This window comes from Daucus carota, chromosome 7, assembly GCF_001625215.2.
Source record: "Daucus carota subsp. sativus chromosome 7, DH1 v3.0, whole genome shotgun sequence".
Lineage (NCBI taxonomy): Eukaryota > Viridiplantae > Streptophyta > Magnoliopsida > Apiales > Apiaceae > Daucus > Daucus carota.
The window spans coordinates 5,902,167-5,924,882 of NC_030387.2; the positions used below are offsets into that span (position 1 = coordinate 5,902,167).

The following is a 22,716-nucleotide window of genomic DNA, read 5'->3' on the forward strand; positions in this document are numbered from 1 at the left end:
TCGCTATGTTTCACTGAGGGTCTTTGGTAACCGCAATGCTACATTGCGGGGATCTTTGTGAAAATCTTCACTTTTCTCCTGCCCTAAATACCATTCTACAAGTTTCTCTATTTTAATTAAAAAATTTACTTTATAATTGAAATGAATTAATTCATTATATTGTTTATATCAAAATACATATTTTCTTTTAAATTTTAAATAATATAAACTATTTATTTATTATATTATTTATATTAAAATTAATAATTTCATTTAAACTTTTAAGATATAAATTATTTGTATAAGATAAATATTTTTTAAAACATCTCGCAATAATTTGTAATTGAAATGAATTTATTTATTATATTATTTATATTAAAATAACTATTTTTCGTTTAAATTTTCATAATATAAACTATTTATTTATTATATTATCTAAATTAAAATAAATAATTACATTTGAACTTTAATAATATAAACCAGCTAGTTGAGAAGCCGCGTGTTGCGGCGGCCTATAAAAATTATATTAATAATTCAATATTAATATTTGTAGAATAAAAAAAATTTATGGCTGTCTATAAAAACTATATTAACGTTTCAAAATTAATATTTTTAGGATAAAATAAATTTTATATTATAAAAATCTTGATGTAATACCAATACTAATATATAAAACTGCAAAAATTGGATTATAATTCATGGTGGAAAAATGAAAATAAATTTATACAGGTAATTAACAATTTGAAACACGACGAATCTTAATTTTATTTGTGTTTTTTTTGGAAAAGTAATCATGTTCTTACATTGTCACCTTCCGCCAATTTTTTTGGATTGATTGTGCACAAAAACATCTAACTTAAATCCGCGAGATGTAGTATTGAGAGAGAGGAGGTTGTGTTTAGATGATCCAGAACCTTACGATCTATAGGGGTATTTATAAGTGCGGAGAGACCTACACGCCCATCGCTTCTCCACCATATTTTTCTGTATACAAAGTAAATCATATAAAAATTAACAACAACAAATATGTCCGATGAACAAAACAGATATTATAAAAAAAATAACCAACAAACATACATCAGTAATAGTTAATTTATTGATATCATCCATCAATATCATGTCAAGACTAAAAGGTAGTTCTAATTTTTGATATTTTTCATCCAAAAATTCCGAAAATTAAGGAAATAGAACGGAGCGATGTGAGAGGCGCCACCTACACGCCCCTCGCTTCTCCACTATATTTTCCTGTATACAAAGTAAATCATATAAAAATTAACAACAACAAACATGTCCGATGAACAAAACAAATTTTATAAAAGAATAACCAACAAACAAACATCACTAATAGTTAATTTATTGATATCATCCATCAATATCACGTCAACACTATATTCTTTTCTCGTGTTTCAATTTGTCGACTCCCACATAGCGATCTATAACTATCTTTACTTGCAACAACCTTTATTTTTTTAATACTATATAAACAGCCTTCACTTATCGTTGCAGAAGAACGGCAACACCGAGAGGCGCCACCTACGCCCCTCGCCTCTCCTTTATATAAGTATATTGACTGATCGCTTCTCCTTTGTATAAGTATATTAACTGATGATTGATTGATTACATGATCAAAAAGTTTTTAAACCTCCCCGCAACGAGATATTGCGTGGATTTGAAACTGATTTTAGTTTCGCTCTTTTCAATTGGACCGTTTCACTGATTAGGTTTGAACACAGTTTCAATTCACACAGTTGCAAGCGCGTCATTTAGGGATGTTCATCAAACCGCCGACACCGCATAAACCGCCCGCACCGCTCCGCACCACACAGCAGAATGCGATTTTTCTATTTCGTGGTGCGGTTGCGGGTTGAAAGTTTAACAATCCGTGCGGTGCGGTGCGGGTTGCGGTTTGACATTATACGAGCGCGGTTTAAACCGCACCGCACCACAATTTTGTAATATATAAAATATATCACATGTAATTATAAATATTTATATTATATAGATAGATTATTTATTATGATGTTATCTCCTATGTGTGTATGTATATGTTCAAATTACTCAACTTAATTTTAATAATTTTACAATACAAATTAAGGTTAGTTTTAAGACGACAAATTAAATATTATAATTATATTTGTTTCTATAAAACAACTTTTTAGTGTTGAAATCTTTTCATCTTCATCATTATCATACTCATATTTTAGTTTATATTTCTTTTGATGAGTAACTCTAAATTAGTGTGTGTGTGTATTATAAAATTAAAAGTACACATAATTTCAAATTATATTTATATTGTCATTAGAAAGTATAATTTTTTTGAATTTATAACCCACGCAAACCGCATGAACCGCACCGCAATTTTGTGGTGTGATTTACGCGATTTTTATATCACGCGGTGCGGTTGCGGTTTACGAATTTCCCCAAACCATATACGCGGGTTGATTTGCGGTTGTATGAAAAAACCGCACCGCCCGCACCGCGAACAGCCCCAGCGCCATTAGCTCGACATTACGATTAACTCGATTAACATTACGATTAACTCGATTCCCGGTTCTCCCTCTCTCAGGCACTGCTCTCGCTTTCTCAATTTCCCCATAGTAATCTCTCTCCCTCTCCCTCTCCCTCCCGCTCTCTCCCTCCGCCCCGCCCTCTCTCTCTCTCGCCCTCTCTTTCTCTCCCGCTCCCGCTCCCCTCCCTCCCTCTCTCTCTCTCTCGCCCTCTCTCCCCTCCCCCCCTCTCTCTCTCTCGCGCTCTCTCCCCCTCTCCCTCCCGCTCTCCCCCCCCCCCCTCTCGCCTATTACTGACAACTAGTAATTTTTTTGTTCTGTTTTGTTTTTCCTATATAATTATGCCTTTTTTACTTGAATTCGACTGTTCTGTTTTTGAAACTTGTTCGTTTGTATGATCTGCAGGAACTATATATTGCTCGTCGCTTTTTTCTAATCGAGCACCACCTCGAAAAATTGTCGTCTTCAAGTATGTAAAGTAGCTGTTTGATGAAAGTTCAGTTTGAATTGTTGCTGCGTTTTATTATATTTATCACTGTTTGTTGCTTTATCAGAGAATGTGTGTTGATTCAGATTAATTGATACATACTTTAATATTCTGTGAATGATACCCAATTAGTGCAAGTCTGGTAATATCTTTATATAAGTTTATTTGTGCAAGTCTGGTGAGTTGTTTTGTTAATGGCGGTCAGGAGTTTAATAACATACACAACTTGGAAAGTAAGTTGTACTCACTTGATAGGATTTATTCATTCGATGATATATATGCAAGTTATAGCTAATTGTTTCATAGATATGAGTTGTTATTATTTAAAAGAAATACTCTTCATACCCAGATCTTCTTCTTGGTATTACTAACAGAACACCTTAGCATTCTTTATGCTAGTACACTACCACCAGATAATGCCTCATTTGCAATGCCATAATTTCTTATATGTGTTCACCATCACTTCGTGGTATTTTTTACAACCTGTTGTGAGAATTTTAGTTGTCATGACACTTAATGTATCTGCTATTTACATCTCCAATTGAAGGGAAATAGGTGAAAATATGGTTTTTAACATTGAAAAGGATTTGGCATGGATAATAGAATTTTTATAAGTTCATCTTCTATAAATTAAAAAATAAGTGGCGACAAGAAAATAGGTCTGCTGAAGAAGATTCCAGATGATCTCTCTCTCCCTCCCTCCCTCTCTCTCTCTCTTGATAGAAATAGTATACAAATGGTCATTTTCACTAGCCAAAGACTTGCGGAATCTATTTTGCCTATTTTATTAAGCGACTAAGACATTGCTGAATTTTTCAGAACATTCCTGGTGTTAGAGCATATTATACTATTAATTCCACTAAACCAAAATTTATAAAACACTAAATGCTGGAAGACTGAGTCCAGCTTTGTTTCGACTTCACTAAAAAAATTAACCTTGCCAAATGTTTTATCCTATATCTGTAAATGTGGTCAGAAGAGCAGGTTTATGTCAACTTTCATTTTAACATTCCGTACAAGTACAAATGATATGTAGTAGCCTTCTGATGGAATTTAGAAGTATACATCTCACAGTTGTTTTGTATTATTGATTTATGATAGGTTGACAAAATTTATTCCCATGATATTGTGAGGGAAAGATTTTAAGTACTCATGCCACACTTCTGGCATCTATATTATATTTTATTGTTTATACTAGAAGCGAGAAATGAAAAATAATAGTCATGTGCTCCACTCACATTGCACAGAAACTCTGTGATCTTAGCACCATATCTACCTAAATTTTTTTTAACAAAATGGTTATATGGAGATCTCTACAACGCTGTTTCTATAGCAAATTGTTTGCTCATCCGCCCTTTTAGTAGATTTGATTTATGATACAATCCACCTGTGCTACCGCATTTTACATATTAAATCATGTTTAGTTGTATACTATATTTGTTTTGTTTAGACACTGTAGGGATTGCTCTGCAATTGGTTAGATTTGTCATTTATGTGAATTTTCTCACTAGTGTGGATAAACACCTGCATTTTCATCTTAATGCAACTTCACAGTAATTCTAACTAAAAGAAACACACGGCATCTGTTTGTATATATATAATAACAATTTGGTAAGTTGAATAGGTAGTCCTTTTTTCTATGTTGTCGCATTTTGCCCATAAATAGTAAATATTTATTGAGCACACATAAATTAACAAGTTACTTGTCTACTTACCATTTTGATTTGACTATTGTCAACTCCAAGCTTCTTTATAATATCCAGAGCTGCAACTATTGTACCTCCTACAAATTATATATGAAGTATCAAAACAAGAAATGGCAGTAAATTTTGTAAATATTATGTAAAATATGTCAAATAGTCTTCTAGTACCAACTGCTTAGCTCTAGTTGTTAAAGTCATAAATTTATGTTGAATTATTTAAACTCCTGGCACAGTTTGGCAGGATGGGCTGAAACACTTTTCTTTTCCTTGAAGAGTCAAGTTACGGGGTTTTCTTTTATTTCACACAACCGCATGTTCTGTTTCTTTAATATGCTTTGCTTCTCTCCCTCTGGCTTGGCACCCTGTTTTGTTCAATTCTAAATAATTTTTCTATGGGCACGGGCACAAAAGCACCTGTTTATAAAAATCTTTAGACATCGCATATATGTTTTATTTCTTCTGCGGTGTTTAAACCATAAACTTATTGGGGGGCTAGGAAGTTGTGGGATACACGCTGTGTGAGGCTGTGAGCATATATCTGGGCACATTAAACCCGTGAATAGTTTGATATTTTCTGGTTTTCCATCTCTAGCATCTTTAAATATAAAGCAGAGGATTTCCTTTTGGGGGTTAAAAATCTTATTTTAATGTACAGGGAGAAAAGGGGGCACAAATTCTTCTTGTCCCAGACTTAGTTGATTTTCTCCAATCAGCGCTCAACAAGGTATTGAAATCTTACAAAAACTGTATTTAATAAAATTAAGTTGTCTGTCTGGTGTGCAAGTTCATCTTGGTTTACTCAGTGTTGAGTGTTGACAAACTGATTTGAAACTGGGCCACATTTATTTTAACCTGCATCCATTGCTCATATTCATAATTAGAGCATCTAGTTATCTACAATGCTAAAACTATAAATGGTTCACTATAATGATTGGCTATCATGAATATGTAAAATTTTATCATGAATATGAATATAGTATATCATATATGAATTTGATATATGCTCCAACGGGATGATGTATAATTAATATTATATAAAAGTATACATAAGACAATGTGAGTTTTCTCTGCTGTTATTGAGTCACCAATTACTAGAATTTCACTGGCCGTCATCACAGCAGCTGGCAACGGTTTTATGCCACTGCTCATCACAGGCATTGTGTTGCTTATCTTAGATTTGTTTTTCCATTTGCTCACATTGGCATCATTTGGATGAACAGAAGCTATGGGAGTTATAGAGGATGGATCTATCTCAGGATTTTTACCTAGTACTAAGCTATTTGCAGTTCACTACCCTGGTTACCCTTCATCAGTTACACGAGCTGTGGAAACGCTTGGTGGGACTGATGGTATTGTCAAGGTATGAAACCTCTATGCTACATATTCTTTGGTATATAAGTAGCTCTGAGATTCCTGTTCATACTTCTAGTTTCAACCACAAGTTAATTCTACCCGAGGTTGGTTTTGCCAAGTTGCTATAATGAAATCAAAGCAAACATTGACTTTGTTATTATGTTTCCTTCTATGAAAGCTCAGACAATTTATGATTCATCTACTAAATGGTTCTTCCTCACGGATGTGTTTATGCATGCATAACTATCTAATTGTGGTTGGTCTTGTGAGAGAATAGTAGTGGACTAGTGGTTGTTTCCGTGAGATGCATAAGTATCTAATTGTTGATTTCACTCGGAGGGGATTCCTTTTCCACTATATTAATATTTATCTGTCTGTAACACACACAATTGATACTTTATTTATCTTTAAGAATTAAGAGTTAAAGGTTTTATTGGCAATATATAAGAGGAACACAAGTTAGATAGACTAGTCCTTTAAGAGAAATGAAATAGGTAAGATGTTAAACCCTGTGACATTGCTTATATAATTGTCATTGAATAAAATGTCTTTTTGGTTTCAAGAAGTTCATCAAACAAACCTTTTCACCATCACATGCCAGTTTTACCGTGGATTTACTGCAGGCACGTAGTTCACAACCAAACAAGTTAGAGCTTCGTTATCGTCCTGAAGATCCATATTCACATCCTGCCTTTGGAGAAATTTACCACTGTAATAGTTTTCTGCTCAAAATATCAAAAGGAGCTGGGGAAACTTTAAGTCAAGACCCCGAAATTAGCTTCCCAGAATCCTCAGAAACAGAACATATTGTTCAACTTAGAACTGAGCCAGTTTCTACTTCTGCAACCGTTAAATCACTGGCATCCGAAGAAGTTCAAGGAAATATTTGTGCTGAAATTGTTGCTCAAGTCTCGGAATCTTATCATTTTAATGGTTAGAGCAAATGATGATAATTTTTTTTTTTTTTGCTCTTTTCCTCATAAGGATCTTGGTTAATCTTAAATGGTTCCTTTAAATTTATATCCCCTATATATGTGTTTCAGGAATGGCAGACTACCAACATGTTCTTGCTGTTCATGCTGATGTTTCACGGAGGAAGAAGAGAAATTGGGCAGATGTGGACCCACAATTTGGTCCGTGTTATTAAAGATTTGATATTTGATTTCTTTTTCTTCTTTATTGGGTACATACTTTAATATAAATACACTTCTTAGAGAAGCGTGGTCTTTTGGATGTCGATCAAGAAGATCTGATGATATTAGTCCCGCCACTTTTCTCGCCTAAAGATATGCCGGAGAAATTAGTGTAAGATACTTTAGTTTTTGTACTTTTTTTATGAATCTTGCAGATGGTCTTATGTCTTATCACATTTTGTCATAGTCGGGTGGATTGGAAATTTAGTTGCTATGTGCACACCTTTGCAATTTCTTGTCTATCTGTGTATGGTCCATTCTATGATAGCTGTATGGAGAGTAACCCAAGGCTTTGTTCTCATTAACTGGTGCATATGATCGGTTAATGCATAATACTAGTCTCACTTTTTTTGTTCCCTGTTTTTTTTTATCTTAGTTTAAAACCATCAATGGAAGTGACTTTGAAGCAGAAGCAAGAGACAGTTGTACAACACCGCTGGGAGGTACTTTTCAGATTGTTAAGATATACATTTTCCTTGAGCACTTGCTTGCTTGAGCATTAATTTGCAGATATTGGTTTCCTATTAGTGGTTGTATGCTGGCCTGTGCGTTGCACATTGATAGGGAGCATGGATATAAATAATTAATTATTAGTTATACTATAGATTAATAACTATGTCTTTGTATTAGGGTCATGTTCAAGAGAGAACCATTAGAGAGAGAACTCATAGAACCATTACCTTATTTCTAGTGTTAGTTAGGGTTCAGCAGCAGAACTTCACATGCAAGAAATGTCAATATCTATGTATTATATTTTAAAATTATTTTTGAACACACACAACGATGAAAAAACATGAAAAAAAAAATGTATTTAGATTTAGATCTAAAAAATCTATTTAAAATTTAGGGTTCTGCAGCAGAACCTTAGTGGTTCTATGGTTCTATTTTAAGAACTGGTTCTCTCTTGAGCGCGACCCCTTTGTATTATTAACTAACATTTATAATTAATGGCATACTAGCTTATACTAGCGTATACCACGGGACATGCTCTTAGTAGATGAATATTAGGTCGTAATTACAAATTGGTATTAGTGATTTTTTTAGGATTTTACATTAGGATATCTCTATTCATACAATTGTAATCGTTATTATCAAAGTTGAATTATATGAACCAAAATTGAGGATTGATTGTGTTTGCTGTTGATTGTCTGCGGATCCCATTGTTTTTGCCCTTTTTCCTACCTTGTTCTACAGTAAGTTGTAGCAGAGGCATAATCTTGGGATTTGTGTCACCAAACCTGCAAAAACCATCGAGAAATCACAATTGCCCCGCCCTGCCATACATCAGCTGACAAAATCATGTCCTTTCTTTTCCTGGAAAGTTCTTTAACAAGCCCTACTTAGATAGTTTGCGGATTGTCCTACATCACATATAACATCTGGTTGAGCTATGTATTTCTGTTTTAGATAACACATAGTGACCTCAAATTTTAGCTGTCTTATTTATCCAACTGCGGGCTCTTTTGTTAGTTGTGGTAAAATTTATAATTGTGGCCCAAAATTTTTTGTTTTTAGTCAAACTACAAGATATGTCAGTGTAATTTTTCTTCAATTATTTTATGTGTTTTAGACATTTACTTCTCTGGTTCACTTTAAGCACCAAGGTTATCTTTCTTTACCATCCATTATTAAACTCATTATATTTGTGAGAGTTTAATGTCTGATACATTACATTTTTGTTCTATGCAGATGGAAATAGAGCCAGGTCTTGCCTTGGACTTCAACAGTGATATCCTGATCTTATCTGATACATACCTCTGCTGTGACTTCACTGTTTATGTTTGTTCTTTCTGCTCTCTCTGTCACTTTACCTGACCTCAGGTAAAATATATAGTAATATTATCACTGCCACATTGCCTGACCTCTGCTGAAATCTGTGTAGTAATTATAACTTTACTGAGGATAGATTATAGCTTGGTAAGAAATGGGGTTTATGGCATTTACTCGGGGAAGGGCGGCATAATAGTTTTATTTCTTCCAAAGTTCCAATACAGTTTTTCATGCCCAAACAACCAAGTGGAGCAAGTTAAAATATGTTTACGTTCCTTACAGATTAAGCTTACATTTCTCTCGATTTTCTTTTTGGGATTTTAATATGAGTGCTTTTCTAGCAAGCTTGACATTAATTTTACATTAAAAATTACCCTTAGCCATGAGTTTTTATGTAATTCGCTGATGTGACTAACAATGAGGCGTGGACAAAATCTTGACTAGATTGTAGTCAGGTCCTAGCTTGGCATAAATCTAGCTTCCTTACGTGTTAGACTTGGTTCTTCCTTTTTTTCCTATACTTGACGATCATACATGTTCCGAGAAAGGCAATTTGGGAAAAATACTTGGCAAAAAGTTCAGAGCAGTGGCTGTGGCAGACTGCTGTATGTAATTTGTTTGATGAACGTCCTATATGGAAAAAAGAATCACTTGCTGAGCAGTTACATGATAAAGGACTGATTATTGGAGACAACATGCTTAGAAGGTGATCTGGATCATCCTATATGAATAAGTATGATCATTGATTACTGAATAGTAACACTGATATTCTATCTGGTCCTTGTTTCCTGTTTCAGGCTTCTTTACCGAGCAGCTTATTATTTTTCCAATGGACCATTTCTTAGGTTTTACATCAGAAGAGGATATGATCCTCGTAAAGATGTAGAATCACGAGTGTGAGTGTTATGCTTAAATAAAGAGTAACATATCACAACCCCACTTTATTCGGTCATTGTTTATCTATGTTTGTAAATTTGAAATGAGGCCTCTTTATCTTGTTAATATATTCCTGAACTGTTGTATTCTGCAAGAATGTTGAAAGATTCTTAAGATTTTTGGTGTTATCATCCTGTAGGTGAATTAATGTAATGGGGAAATCGATATTGTGTTGAAATCATTAGTTCCTCTCGTAATTTTTTTATATGATTGATATACTTAAGGCTTTACTTGGCTATAGGTTTTGATATATATGTGTACAATTTATGGCCTCACGTGATAAGTCCTTTATGTGAAGCGTCAAGTATGTCAAACAAAGTTTTCTGTACATTTCTTAGTTATAGTCTGTATTTTATAGAGCTGAACATTACATTATGACGGTGAATTGGTATGAACTATATGGTAGAAAACACATTACAACTAATTCCTTAAGAATGTATGTGACAGTATGTTCAAATTCAAAATGAGTCTGGACTACTGTTTCCAAACTTGTTCTTACGTATATATGTTGTGTTTTGCAGATATCAAAGGATAGATTTTCGAGTGCCACCATCGTTAAGAAGCTATTGTGATGCCAACGCAACGTAAGGAACACAGATAGATTATACCCTTTGACATTAGAAAGAGTAATAAGATAGTTCTACTCTGCTAATTAATCGTCTTGTTAACTTTTATATTTAGTATGTGACTTTGATCATTAAACATAAACATCAATCCATGTTATTAACCTCTCCTTGATGATTTTTAATCTCTGAAGCTGAATGAGTATAGGCTCAAAAATGGAAAATCTCATCTTTAACTTCGCCATGGGTTTAGATGGGTCGCTTATTTTTTACATTGAGGAACTAGTGAAATGAACCAAAGCAGATCAACAACTTACAACTTACGAGTTACAACTGAGTCGATGTAATAAAAATGGGTTACACGTTTGAAATTTTTGGAGAACTCATTTTGTCGTGAGGTATAGCATTTTTTGTTTAATCTAGTATTGATCAGTTTCACCACAAGGTTGAAAGTTCTTAGAGAGTGAAAACTTCAAGTGATGGTCTTTCTTTTTATTAAATGACACAAATACTGCAGAAACATGGAAGGGGATAGATATACTATAAAAGTTAATACATATGCTAATATAAATCATAATGAGGCAGTGTGTATGATTTACTCTTGCAGAGCACAAATTGCTCCTAGACTGTCCACATTCAGTAATAATTAATGATTTGGAAGTTTAATGTTCATGCTTACGGTTTATGGATAGTTGTGATCTCTTTGTTATTATAACCCACTTTCTCATATTTTGTGCAGGCTGAAGCATAGATGGAGTGATATACGTTCCTTTCAGGTTTTTCCATACAAATGTCAAACTTCATTGCAACTTTATGAACTTTCTGATGATTACATACAGAAAGAAATCAGAAATGCTTCAGCCCAACCAACTTGCAGTGTGAGTAATACTTATTAGTTCTTTACAAAAAATTCTAACCCAAGTCCTGACTGCATCTGCTCCTAACTTATTTGTCTGAAACTTTTGTTAAGTTATTTGATGTATAATGTATTAACTTTTCTTAGTTATTTGATGTATAATGTATTCCTGTATCCAAATATTAGCCGGTAATAATTTTTTTACCAAGTTTGGTCTTATTCACAAACTTTATATTATTTATATTTTACATGGTATCAGTTCTTTTGATGTCTTATTTTTGTGATTCCAATACTACTCTAGCAAATAAATATTTGTAAGATGATGGACGTTTATTACAAGTATTAGACAGTCAAGCTTGACTAACGCGTGTGAGTGTGTTAGCTAGGGGTGCGTGTATAAGAGTAAACTCATAGACAAATTACAGTAAGAAGCAGGTTGAATTGTGACTCCAAACTTCTAAAAGAGCTGTTAATTGTTTACTTTTGTCCACTTATGGTTTGGGTGAGTACCGGTTTGACTTGTGCTTTTATTATTATTTTTTTATCCAAATATATTCTCTTCTTTCTGTGCAGTTTTAAATATTTTCCATAGGTCGTCTGTTAGCAATAAATTAAAGTCAGACGCAGTTTGTTGTATACATAATTATACTATTGATTTGCAGTTGGCCACTGGATGGTTCTCGTCACGTGTGCTTGATACATTGAGGTTCCGAGTTGCAGTTAGGTTTTTGGAAATTTATCCTAAAGAGGGGGCAGAATTGTTACTTAAAAATGCCTCTACCCGATTCGAGAAGTCAAGGAAGATGCAGTTTATTGTAAAAGATCAGAGATCCAATGACGGTTGTAAAGAAGTTGAAAAAGGTTTAGTACAAACTACTAAATATCTTTACTTGTTTCGTTATAAATATATATTTGCAACTGAACCTATACATAAATGTCTCCCCCTACCCTAAATTCTTAAATATCCCTAAGCGTTATAACTGAATATGCATTTCTATAATATTTTATTCTTTCGAAACATTTTATATGTGATGCAAAATTTTGATTCGGAAGTATAATTTATCATTTAATTTGTACTGCTCTCCCAGTTTTTTTTTTTTTTTTTTCTGTTAGCTGCTTCTCCCTGTCTAGGGTTGCAGATTGATCTATTTTCCTCGTTCATATCACGTGTGTTACTTACGATATTACTTTTAGATTTTTTTCCTTTGCAAATTTGTGATTCGATGCTTATTATATTATCTTAAACCAATATTCTGAACAATCTGATGTTTTATTCACAAATGTGTAATATATTGCTGTAAACCTCCAGAGTATTTTATTTCTTGGGGACTCTGTATTCTAAGATATTGTAAGAATTGGTTTGATGTTGCAGAAGGTATTGATGATGAAGAAAAGGAATTAAATGACGGTGACGAGGACGAAGATGAGGAAGAATACGATGATGATGAAATCGAAGATGACATAGCTGAAGACGAGTTCAATACATATGATGAACTTGACTTGGTAAACCAGAGTCTCATTGTGTTAGCTTCCAAAAGTTTAAAATCAGTTCTTCATATCGGAGTCAGTCTTGATTCATTTATTATGCCTTCTCTTTTACTAATATATGTTTTATTCCCTTTTACAGGCCGGCGACTCTTCTCTGCAACCATCTTCATGTATCCTTGATGAAACTATATACTAGTTATGATTTATTTACTGCATGTGTTAATAAAAATATCTAACTGAGCAGCATTTTCCAGTTGAGGAAATAAAACATTTTTGTCATTGTACCCTTGCTTTTAGGTCTCTGATGCCATAGGAGCTGTACGGTCGTCGGCCGGTATTGATAATTTATATTCCCTGATTTAAAGGAATTGGTTGAGTTCAAAGCCGTCCTGAATCGCAACAATGCATAAAACCCTGTCAGTGGAGAACCAACCACATCGGCAAAGGGATAACCCATTTGAAAAATAGATTGTTGGTACACTTTTTTTCACACCCTCAACCTCTTGATAACTTTCAAAGGACACAGAAGTAACCGCTAGGCCAAAGCCGTTTGCTTATGGTAAGCCTCTTGCTAGGCCAGGCTCAGTCTAAGTTTTAATACACAAAAGAGGCTTTTGGGAAGTGGTAGACAAAATAAGTTCAAATTAATTGAGAGTGGTTTCTCCTTACTTGCGGTGGTTATATGGATTGTAAAAAATCTGTAGATAGTTCGATAAAGAGCTGCAATAATCCATATAATATCTTTTAAACCTCGTTGTCAGTATAATGATACACTTCTGGCTTCTGTCAAGTATTCTTATAATTTGTGTTTGTGACTAGCGGTAAATATTGATATGGTTTATTGTTTTTGAATCCTACAATCAAGTCAATTAGATGCTCTCTTTTGTATATTTATCAAACAGAAATGTTTAGCGTTTGCTCTATATTAACAGTTGGCTGAGGCTTGAGAGTAAGTGGAAATTTTTTAGGTTCTGGAAACTATGGCATAGGGAATGGTCTCTGTATTTCAGTGTGATTGTGTAGAAAGTTCGGGCATGGATGTATCTTGTTTTCAACGGGCCCAGGAAACTGCTTAGTCTACCATGAGTCAAGTGAGATATCCCTCTGGTACAGTTTCCAGTTATGTACCTTTGGTTTTGAGGGATTTGGAGTTAATGGAGGTTCTTAGTATTAGTTAATTGTCCAGCCATTTCTTATAGCACTTTCTGGGTTTAGCCTCATCATAAATTTTCTTCATTTTGTGGTCGTATCTCATTCCTACAGTTAATTCATGTACCACATTGCGTTTAATAGTCAATTTATCAAGCAATTGTTTATAGATAATGCTGAAATTTATTGTGCTGTAGTCAGGATTTAAGGTTTACAGATCATGTGAGAATTCCTATATGTTTCTAGATACAGGCCAGCAGAACATTTCAAAGAACTATTTGCAGGAGCTCTTTGGTAGTTTTCCAATTAGTGATGCTGGTGGCAGTGTATTGGCAGACACTGCTAATAGCGATGATGAGTACCCGATATATGAACAATATAGTGATATAAATTACTCGACTGATGATGAATACTGAATATTCATACACTGAAGTGTTTCTGTCGAGGCGTATTTCTGTAAGTTCTCTATATTCTTTCACTTTATTGATCATTGCCTACTCTACCTACCATTATAGATTTATAAAATTATGAGGCTCACAGTGTTGGCTTGACATATTGGAGACGCTCTTTAGAATAACATAGAGAGTAACTAGGTCTAGTATTTAAAAAAATAAGCTCCAAATATAAAACCAAAAGTGTTTATGAGCATGCTCTTTCTAAATGTTGATAATTGAAAATATTCACACGCCTACTTTCCCTTTAACAAGGCTAAAATCCTCAGCTTCCTCTGAAGGGGGCAGAGGAAGATAAACAAAAAGCTCCTGGTTGAGCATGCTTTTTAATTTTTATCCTAGTAGTCAAAAGATATTTGGTATAGTAGTATACTAGTATCTACCACTGCTTGACTTGTGTACACTGCTCAATCTACATGCCTGTAGCTCAACCTCAAAATAACGTGTGTTTGTCATTACGGAACTCCAATTCAGTACCATAATTAACATGTACTGCCATTGACGATAAGCTTTTATCTTTCAACCTCCTTTACCTAAATCGTATATGTTCTTGGTCAATAGCCAAAACTCTAGTATCTACCCATATCAACAACCGTGAACACATGAAGCTGAATTAACTTTCTTAACTTTTCTGTGGAAAAAGAAATGGAATGATATTATACTCTAATCAAATCTGTATGCTATGACTGCTTTCCCATACTGTGTAGTGTTCTTCGTCTATTATTCTAAAAACCATAGCCATCATTATTACACCAAGCACTCACTCTCCTTGTCCAGAAATCTGCGTAATTATTTCATGCACTAAAAGCACAATTTGTCCTTGATGTAATACAGCATCTTTAACATGGGAGTTTCTACTGAAGACCTTAATACCATCTATACGTGTATACGAGATCTTGACAAGCCTGGTAAGTGACATACTGCATGTCTGTATATGTACTGAGCTGATAAGTATACATGTATGTATTTTAGGCAACTGATTTATATGTACACGCATCTTGCAGCTGATACTGTAGACGGTTTACAGCAAGTCAGCCCCTGGACTTGATCAATACAAAGCTTGATATGGCATTCGGCATTAATGTTATTTATCTTGTCTAAAATTGCTGGTGACAAATATAAAAACTAGTATAATTTGTAGTTTTTCTTGTTCTCAATAGCAACTTTAACTTTACTCGGTTTATACGCGAAGCATTGTTTTTTTTTTTGCTAAATATTAAAATTGTATTAATCTGAAAAGATTACAAGGATAGGGTCCAACCCTTCATAAAAGAGGGGACTATAATACGAAGACCAGTACAGACACTAGTACAAGCATTAAGCTACCAAACTACAGTTTGATGCAAAGATAAGCTAGTAAATTAAATCAGTAGAGAATGGCTACAAAGGAAGGGTCCCGTTTAATTCTAGCTCTAAAAGCAGCACATGAATAAAGTTTCTCTCGAACAATCTGCTTGATCTTAATAATCATACTGGAAGGATTGCATCTGGTGTCACGGTGAATACAATTATTTCTTTCAGTCCAAATAGCATAAAAGACAGCCGAGATGAATAAATAACCAATATGCTTCTCAAAATCGTTCGATTCAGCGTCAAGAAATCGTCCACTAATAAAGTTGTCCCAAATCGAGGGCACTTTGAAGGGGCATGCATTAAGAACAATTCTACTGTAGGCACAGTGAGAAAACAGATGAGAATGTGTTTCCAGGTGAGTAGCACAAAGAACACACATTAGGTCAGTGTATAGACCGAATCTCAGCATACGATCCTTAGTGAACACACGTTTTTGCAGAACAAGCCAAGCGTTAATTGCATACCTAATGTGAAACTCGTGCCAAACAAAGTCCAACCAAACAGGAGCGGTGTTGTGTTGCACTAGGCTCTTATGAATAGAAGATACTGAAGCATCACTATCATTATTCCATAGAATAGCATCATGGCCTGAAGGAGTGATATTCTGACAGAGAAGTCTGAGGTGAATGACGGAGATGAAGCTGCAATCTCCCAGGTTCAATTGGCCATTCTAAATAATTGTACTCAGCTTCTTAGCATGCAACGGGGATTGCATAGCAGACCTAAGACTCGCATTAAACTGATGTAATAAGGGAGTACCATTACACCAAGGATCATGCCAAAGAGAAAAGTTGGATTGGGAGCCAACTTTATAATGAAGGTGTTGAAGAGCAATAGGCCGTAAACGAAGAATACATCTCCAGCACCAAGAGCATTTAGATGGAATTTTTAGGGTCCAGAAATGTTTTTTATCAAGCTCATAAGCATTAAGCCAGGAAATCCAAATTGATGGTGCCTGATTAATGATTCTCCAGATTTGAAATAAAGCCGCACCGTCCTTCCATTTCCTGATGTGTTTGAAACCAAGGCCACCTTCATGCTTAGGGAAGCAACATTTCTTCCAAGCCACTTTAAAGTTGCAAGAACCCGAACTCGTACCCTTCCAAAGAAAAGTGGAGAGGATAGAGTGGATTTTCTTGATAACAAGAACCGGGAGGAAAATAATTGAAGTCCAAAATTCTTGGATGCTGAAAAGAACATGACGAAGCAGTTGAATTCTACCAGCTAAACTCAAGAATCTACAAGTCCGGAGATGGACTCTTCTACAAAGCTTATCAATAAACGGTGCACACTGTCTAGCATTTAAACTTCCAGAAATAAGAGGTATGCCCAAATATAAAATTGGCAGAGTACCTTCAGAAAATCCCGAAGCAGAGAGAGCAAAATCTTTTAAAGTGCTGTCAACATTGCCAAAGAAGCAATGACACTTAGATAAATTAAACTGCAGAACTAAGATGCTAGAGAACAAAGAAATGCCCTTGAGGAGTAGAGAAATTGAGTCCTGATTTCTGTGACAAAACTGTAAAAGGTCATCCGCAAATACAGGGTGAGTAAGTTGAAGCTTTGTAGTGCGCCAGTGATACTGAAAGTCCCCTTCACTAATGGATTGTTTCATACATGCATTAAGAACTTCCATAGCTAGGACGAATAGACAGGGGGAAAGAGGGTCCCCCAGTCTAAGTCCAGATTTGGCATCAAAGTAACCTTCCAGTGAACCATTGATTTTCACAGAGTATTTGCAAGAACTAATACAAACTTTCAACCACGCGAAATAAAACGAGGAGGGAAATTCATAAGATGAAGAGTCTACCATAAAAAAGACCAATTAAGACTATCAAAAGCCTTTCTAATGTCAAGTTTACAAGCAAATTTTGGAGCTCCACTCTGCAGATGATAGTCTCTACAAAGAAACTGAGCAAGCATAATGTTATGTCCCATTTTACGACCCGGGATAAAGGCACCTTGATTTGCAGAAACTAAACTCCCCATGATAGGTTTAAGCCTGGCAGCAAGCATTTTTGCTTTAGGGTAGAATTCAAGGGTAACATCATCTGGACCCGGACTCTTGCCTTTACCCATGGACTAGAGTGAGAAAAACATCAATCTCAGTAAAAGGTTGCATAATTTCAGAGGCCTGTTCAGTAGAGAGTTTTGGCAAATCGAAGTAAAAGGTTGCATAATTTCAGAGGCTTGTTCAGTAAAAGGTTGCATTTTTTTTCCCTTTTCCTTTCCTTGCGGAGCGCTGACCAAATACAAGATCAAATTACTATTAGGATATCATGAAACATGAATAGAAGTCAATAATGTCATGGTACCCGTGGAAAACCAATTTTAGAAGTGTATTTGTAATTTGGTTGGATACATTCTTTTGTTTACTATTATCATCAAATCTGTTCCAATTTTCAAACTATAGTAATATGAGCCGTTTATTTTAATATTAAAAATATATTATATGAATATTTAAGGTTCGATTTCTATTAATGAAATATAGAATTTAAATGTCAATGTACCATTTTTTTGAAAATATAAATATATATTAAATTTTGAAAATTTTATTATATTTAGTTTTAAATATATTATAATAACAAAATATAAATTAAAAATTATTTAAAATTAACACAAGTGCAAAAATCCAGAATCGGGAATGGGGAATTTTTGCTGTACATCAGGGATATTAAGTCAAAATCGAGTGTACTCAAAAGTTAGGGTTTGTAGGCTTTTTTTAGTATTTGGGCAAAAAAAAGAGCAGACGTATACTGTTTACATGTTTTTTTTTTTTTTTTTTTAACAAAGGTGTTAATCTAATAATAAAAGGCCATACGGCATCTACACTAATGATCGAGTCGAACAAACAGTAAATTGCAATCGCCTGATCTCACAATGAGACAGTTAAACGATATTTTGAAGAAAATGTATGTACAAATACAAGTACCCGCTTCATGCATTCTCGTTGAATTACTCATCATGCTCCGATAGAGCTATCGTTTGAGCTATCGACCAAAACTGCGATTCCATACAAACTTTCATACCAAATCAAACCCCGCTTACAATTAAGAAGCGAAAAACAAAGCTCTCACCAGGGAGAGAAAACAACCTTAGATGAAACCACAAAAACAAGAGAAATCCGACTGAAAATCCACCCACTTGAAATAGAGGAGAAAGACAGCGAAATCTCCGATGGTTTAGATCTAAGAATCCCTCGAGAATAGATCTGGAGCAGAACCACAAAAACAAGAAAAATCGAACTGCAACTCACCCGCTTGGAAGAGAGACAACGAAATCTCCGATGGCTCTGGATCTAAGTTCCGAGAAGAAGTATTATTCAAAAACTAAGAATAAAACAAAGTAGTTAACTGATTCGGGGCTTTCCACCGGTGAAAACCGATGGAAGCCCCAGGCGGCTACGACAAAGGAGAGACTAGAAAGAATTAGGGTTTTTTTGACCTACTTGCAAGTTGTTAACAGCTTTCCTGATATGTTTACATGTTCTTTTAAAAATTACTCCGAATGATGTAATAATATAATAATATAAAATAATGATGTAATAATATAAAATAATATTTATATTCATATTTTTCATATTATTGTTTGCAAAAGGTGTTTGGTAAATCTTAACAAGCAAGTTTCGCCATTTCGGCATTTCCTATTCTTCTTCTTCCTCTGTTCTCCATTGCTGCTTACACACTTGCGTCCACAATTCTACTACTCAAACCTACATGAAGATGGAAGCTAAAGTTGAAAGATTGTTCAACAAAGTCGGCACGTTTTTCAAAGGCACGGATAAGCTTCCCTGGTGTGATTCTGATATCGTTGCTGTAAGTCTTGTATCTCTACTTCAATTCACTCATTTCGATGTTTAATTAGGGGTTTTCAGTTCATTTTTATTGCGGATTCACTTTTTATAGTTATTTTATAGTATATAATGGGCACGCAGATCTTGCCGCTAGTCTAATTGTTTCTCGTATGGCTTTTTCCGTAATTTAGAAGGGACTGTTTCTTATATTGTTTTATCAAGCGTTTTCCGTAATTAGTTAGAGATTGAAATTGCTCAGAATTAAGTGATGCTGATGTGCCCTACAGAAGCGCTGGCAGATTTTTACTAGGTTCTTGTAGAGGAGAGGTGCCTGATTTTCTTGTTTAATATATGGTGTGACTTACGAGCCTCGGGTTAGTAGTGTGAGAGCACATCAAGTTATATTTGTCAGCATAGTATCATGTGTGAAGACTTTTATCATGTGTGAGCACATCAAGTTATATTTGTAGAGGAGAGGTGCCTGATTTTCTTGTTTAATGTATTGAAGCCTGTATTTAAGTTAGACAAACTCATTTTACTCATCTGGTTTCTGATGTTGGATATTTTTCTGGATTTATTAAATATTTCAGTTTTGTTCTAGTGAAATTGCAATCTTTTTTCTTTTGCCATTAGCTTCTTAATAGAATTAAATTAGTGTAGTATATGCTACAGACATGTTAAGTTTCTGCACAATTATAATTAGAGAGTTGATGATTTTTTAATTTCAATCAATAGCAAATTCCAGAGAATGAATAGAGGCAGGGACATAAAAATATGTATTACTTTTGTGCTAATGTTTCTCTCCTAAGTTCCATGTACTACAGAACTTATTATATTTAATGGGTCGGAATTAGTAAGTTGTTGCTGTTAACGAAGCTTCAGCTAAAGTAGGAATAGAATGTCAAAATATTTGAAGGGAGAAACGGAGAATATAGATGAATTCATAAACATATGGAGGACAATTATAGATGAATTATGGTTACATACTGTAAGTCCCGAAATAATGCAAGCTATACAGCCTATCCTTTCTACATCAGTTATTAGTACGGTCATACTTAAGATTACACTCGTCAGGTGTTGATGTCATTACTGCTTTCTGGACTAAATATGATAGTGTCTGTTTTTTAGTGATTGTTCTCTGATAAAGTGATAATATATCTCTAATGTGCTTTCAGGGCTGTGAGAATGATGTTGCCGAGGCTGAGAAAGGTTCTTCTGATGAAATTAGAAGGGAATGCATTATGAAGCTATCATGGGCTCTTGTTCATTCGAGTCGTCCAGAAAATGTTCAGCGTGGCATTGCAATGCTAGAGGGTTAGAAATTAATCTTGATCTTTTTTTATTATCGTTAACTGTTACTTTGGATATTTTTTTTATCATTAATTGTTTTTTTATCAATAGATTTCCATGTCCTTTCAGTAGCAAGGTAAAGTTCCTATACATAACCAGACTTGATACCTTTTCAGCTTCTCTGGTCGGAAATAACAGCCCACTTCAAATAAGAGAGAACATGTATCTTCTAGCTGTTGGATATTACAGAAGTGGTGATTATTCTAGGAGCAGGCAACTTGTTGGTCGTTGTCTGGAGGTACGATATGTGTTCACACCCAAAAATTTGTTATTGCAGTTATATACCGACACCAGCAATTCTGCTGAATATGGAAGGATAAAAAATAAAAAGTATTTGCATCAGACTCATTCTGTCTTTTGCTTTATATCAACCATCATGGGACTTTGTATATCCTTAGCATGTCAAGTTGCCTTGGGGCATTCTTTAAAATAAAGGTTTTGAGATCGTTGTACTGGTCCTTTTGTTTGTTCATGCAGTAACAATTTTCTTGTGTAGATTGCACCGGATTGGGGACAAGCTTTAAACCTTAAAAGCGCTATCGAAGAACGTATCACAAAAGGTCTCAATATAACTCAGAATCATATATTTCTTACTGCAATCAAATGAAAAACCAATTAACACATTTTTATATCCATTCATTTATATGAAGATGGAGTGATAGGCGTAGGAATTGCTGTAACTGCTGTCGGACTTGTTGCTGGTGGTATTGCTGCAGCACTTTCGCGTAAGAAATGATTCAGCAATTGTAAACATGAGTGCATCAATACCCATGATCAATAGTACATAGACGGCGACACTAAATCCATCGATGTACTTTAAGTGAAAACAAACCATTTACAATTTGGACTACAATTAATATGATATAAGCTGTGTACAAAGTTTTTGTTCATATTTTTTGTGTACCAAGTTTCTCTTGATGTTGTTTGTACTTGTAATTATTCACAGTGTTTTTGTTTTGTAATGCATAAGTATATTTATACTAATGCAGGGCTTCAGTTTGATAACACATTTTCTTAGAACCACCTTGTTATCATTCTGCACTGAGCATAATAATAACGTCCGTAATGTCATTCGTATGTGGATATGAGTTTGATTATCCGATCTGTCTTGAGCAGATGAGTCACTCCAGTTGACCCAGTGTTGCCTGCTGAAGCTGCCAGACTCCATAGTCACATATGTTGTCGACCAGGAGGTCTCTTGTCAATAACTTAATGTCCATGGGTTACGTTGCTGCATAAGTTTCTTTATATATCCAGTTACTGCTGGGAACTGTTTTCTTAGCTTGTTAATATGAATATTGATCCAGTTGGCTGCTTTACAGGGGCTATGGTTTATAAAATTTTGGTTTAGCTAAAATAGTATGTGGATAGGAGTGTATCAATAACCGATCACCAATAATACCATAAACCAATAATTATCATAAGTAAATTTTCTCAATAATAAAAAATAAGAATCGTTGATTTTACTGTATAAAACAATGATTAATGAAGTATAAAAGATGATTTCTATGTTCACGTATAAACAATGATATATAATGGAGTATATCTTTATCTTAAAGTTAAAAATGAGTTTGAAGGTGGTGTAGTCAATGGTAATCTTTATTAATATCTACGTTATCATTTTATTCAAACTAATTTGCTAATTATTTATATTTTTTATAAAATATATTTATATACAAGTTTAAAATTTGGGACATAAATGAAGGAGAAGAAACCCAAAAATAAATGCAGCAGTATACTTTTTCTCATTTTACTATGCAAAAAAATTAGAACAAAGGTGACAT

The 22,716-nt window shown here is 34.4% G+C and overlaps 2 protein-coding genes and 1 long non-coding RNA gene across 5 annotated transcripts; all 3 read left to right on the top strand.

Moving 5' to 3' along the window:
• Window positions 1-2,437: 2,437 nt before the first annotated feature.
• On the top strand, window positions 2,438-15,627 carry LOC108196397 (uncharacterized). 3 transcript variants are annotated; one of them, XM_017363664.2, is made up of 19 exons: window positions 2,439-2,576; window positions 2,892-2,955; window positions 5,332-5,400; window positions 5,897-6,036; window positions 6,653-6,962; window positions 7,073-7,162; window positions 7,244-7,334; window positions 7,599-7,665; window positions 8,912-8,951; window positions 9,527-9,698; window positions 9,790-9,888; window positions 10,450-10,512; window positions 11,231-11,369; window positions 12,010-12,208; window positions 12,720-12,850; window positions 12,975-13,005; window positions 14,231-14,440; window positions 15,271-15,344; window positions 15,441-15,627. In XM_017363664.2, the coding sequence occupies exons 4-17, from the start codon at window positions 5,902-5,904 to the stop codon at window positions 14,398-14,400; spliced, it is 1,737 nt and encodes a 578-aa protein (XP_017219153.1). In that variant the 5' UTR covers window positions 2,439-2,576; window positions 2,892-2,955; window positions 5,332-5,400; window positions 5,897-5,901; the 3' UTR covers window positions 14,401-14,440; window positions 15,271-15,344; window positions 15,441-15,627. The 3 variants fall into 3 exon arrangements, with proteins under 3 accessions (XP_063937478.1, XP_017219153.1, XP_063937477.1); XM_064081407.1 differs by lacking the exon at window positions 2,439-2,576 and adding an exon at window positions 2,694-2,789; XM_064081408.1 differs by lacking the exon at window positions 5,332-5,400 and having other exon boundaries at window positions 2,438-2,576.
• Window positions 13,012-13,812, top strand: LOC135147806 (uncharacterized). Its single transcript, XR_010285623.1, has 2 exons — window positions 13,012-13,394; window positions 13,768-13,812. It is a non-coding gene; the product is annotated as an uncharacterized LOC135147806 (long non-coding RNA).
• Window positions 15,628-19,369: 3,742 nt separating the features above from the next.
• On the top strand, window positions 19,370-21,937 carry LOC108194154 (mitochondrial fission 1 protein A). The gene is made up of 5 exons (XM_017361062.2): window positions 19,370-19,604; window positions 20,758-20,896; window positions 21,049-21,170; window positions 21,429-21,492; window positions 21,583-21,937. Exons 1-5 carry the CDS (start codon window positions 19,506-19,508, stop codon window positions 21,666-21,668), a joined length of 510 nt encoding a protein of 169 aa, XP_017216551.1. The 5' UTR covers window positions 19,370-19,505; the 3' UTR covers window positions 21,669-21,937.
• Window positions 21,938-22,716: the final 779 nt, after the last annotated feature.

Excerpts from the sequence above, each read along its gene's own strand:
- LOC108196397 (XM_064081408.1), top strand. The coding sequence starts at position 5,902 with ATGGGAGTTATAGAGGATGGATCTATCTCAGGATTTTTACCTAGTACT. Across the intron at positions 6,963-7,072 it reads GGAATCTTATCATTTTAATG|GAATGGCAGACTACCAACAT; the intron begins GTTAGAGCAAAT and ends TATGTGTTTCAG. Across the intron at positions 10,513-11,230 it reads TATTGTGATGCCAACGCAAC|GCTGAAGCATAGATGGAGTG; the intron begins GTAAGGAACACA and ends TATTTTGTGCAG.
- LOC108194154 (XM_017361062.2), top strand. The coding sequence starts at position 19,506 with ATGAAGATGGAAGCTAAAGTTGAAAGATTGTTCAACAAAGTCGGCACG. Across the intron at positions 19,605-20,757 it reads GTGATTCTGATATCGTTGCT|GGCTGTGAGAATGATGTTGC; the intron begins GTAAGTCTTGTA and ends ATGTGCTTTCAG. Across the intron at positions 21,493-21,582 it reads CGAAGAACGTATCACAAAAG|ATGGAGTGATAGGCGTAGGA; the intron begins GTCTCAATATAA and ends ATTTATATGAAG.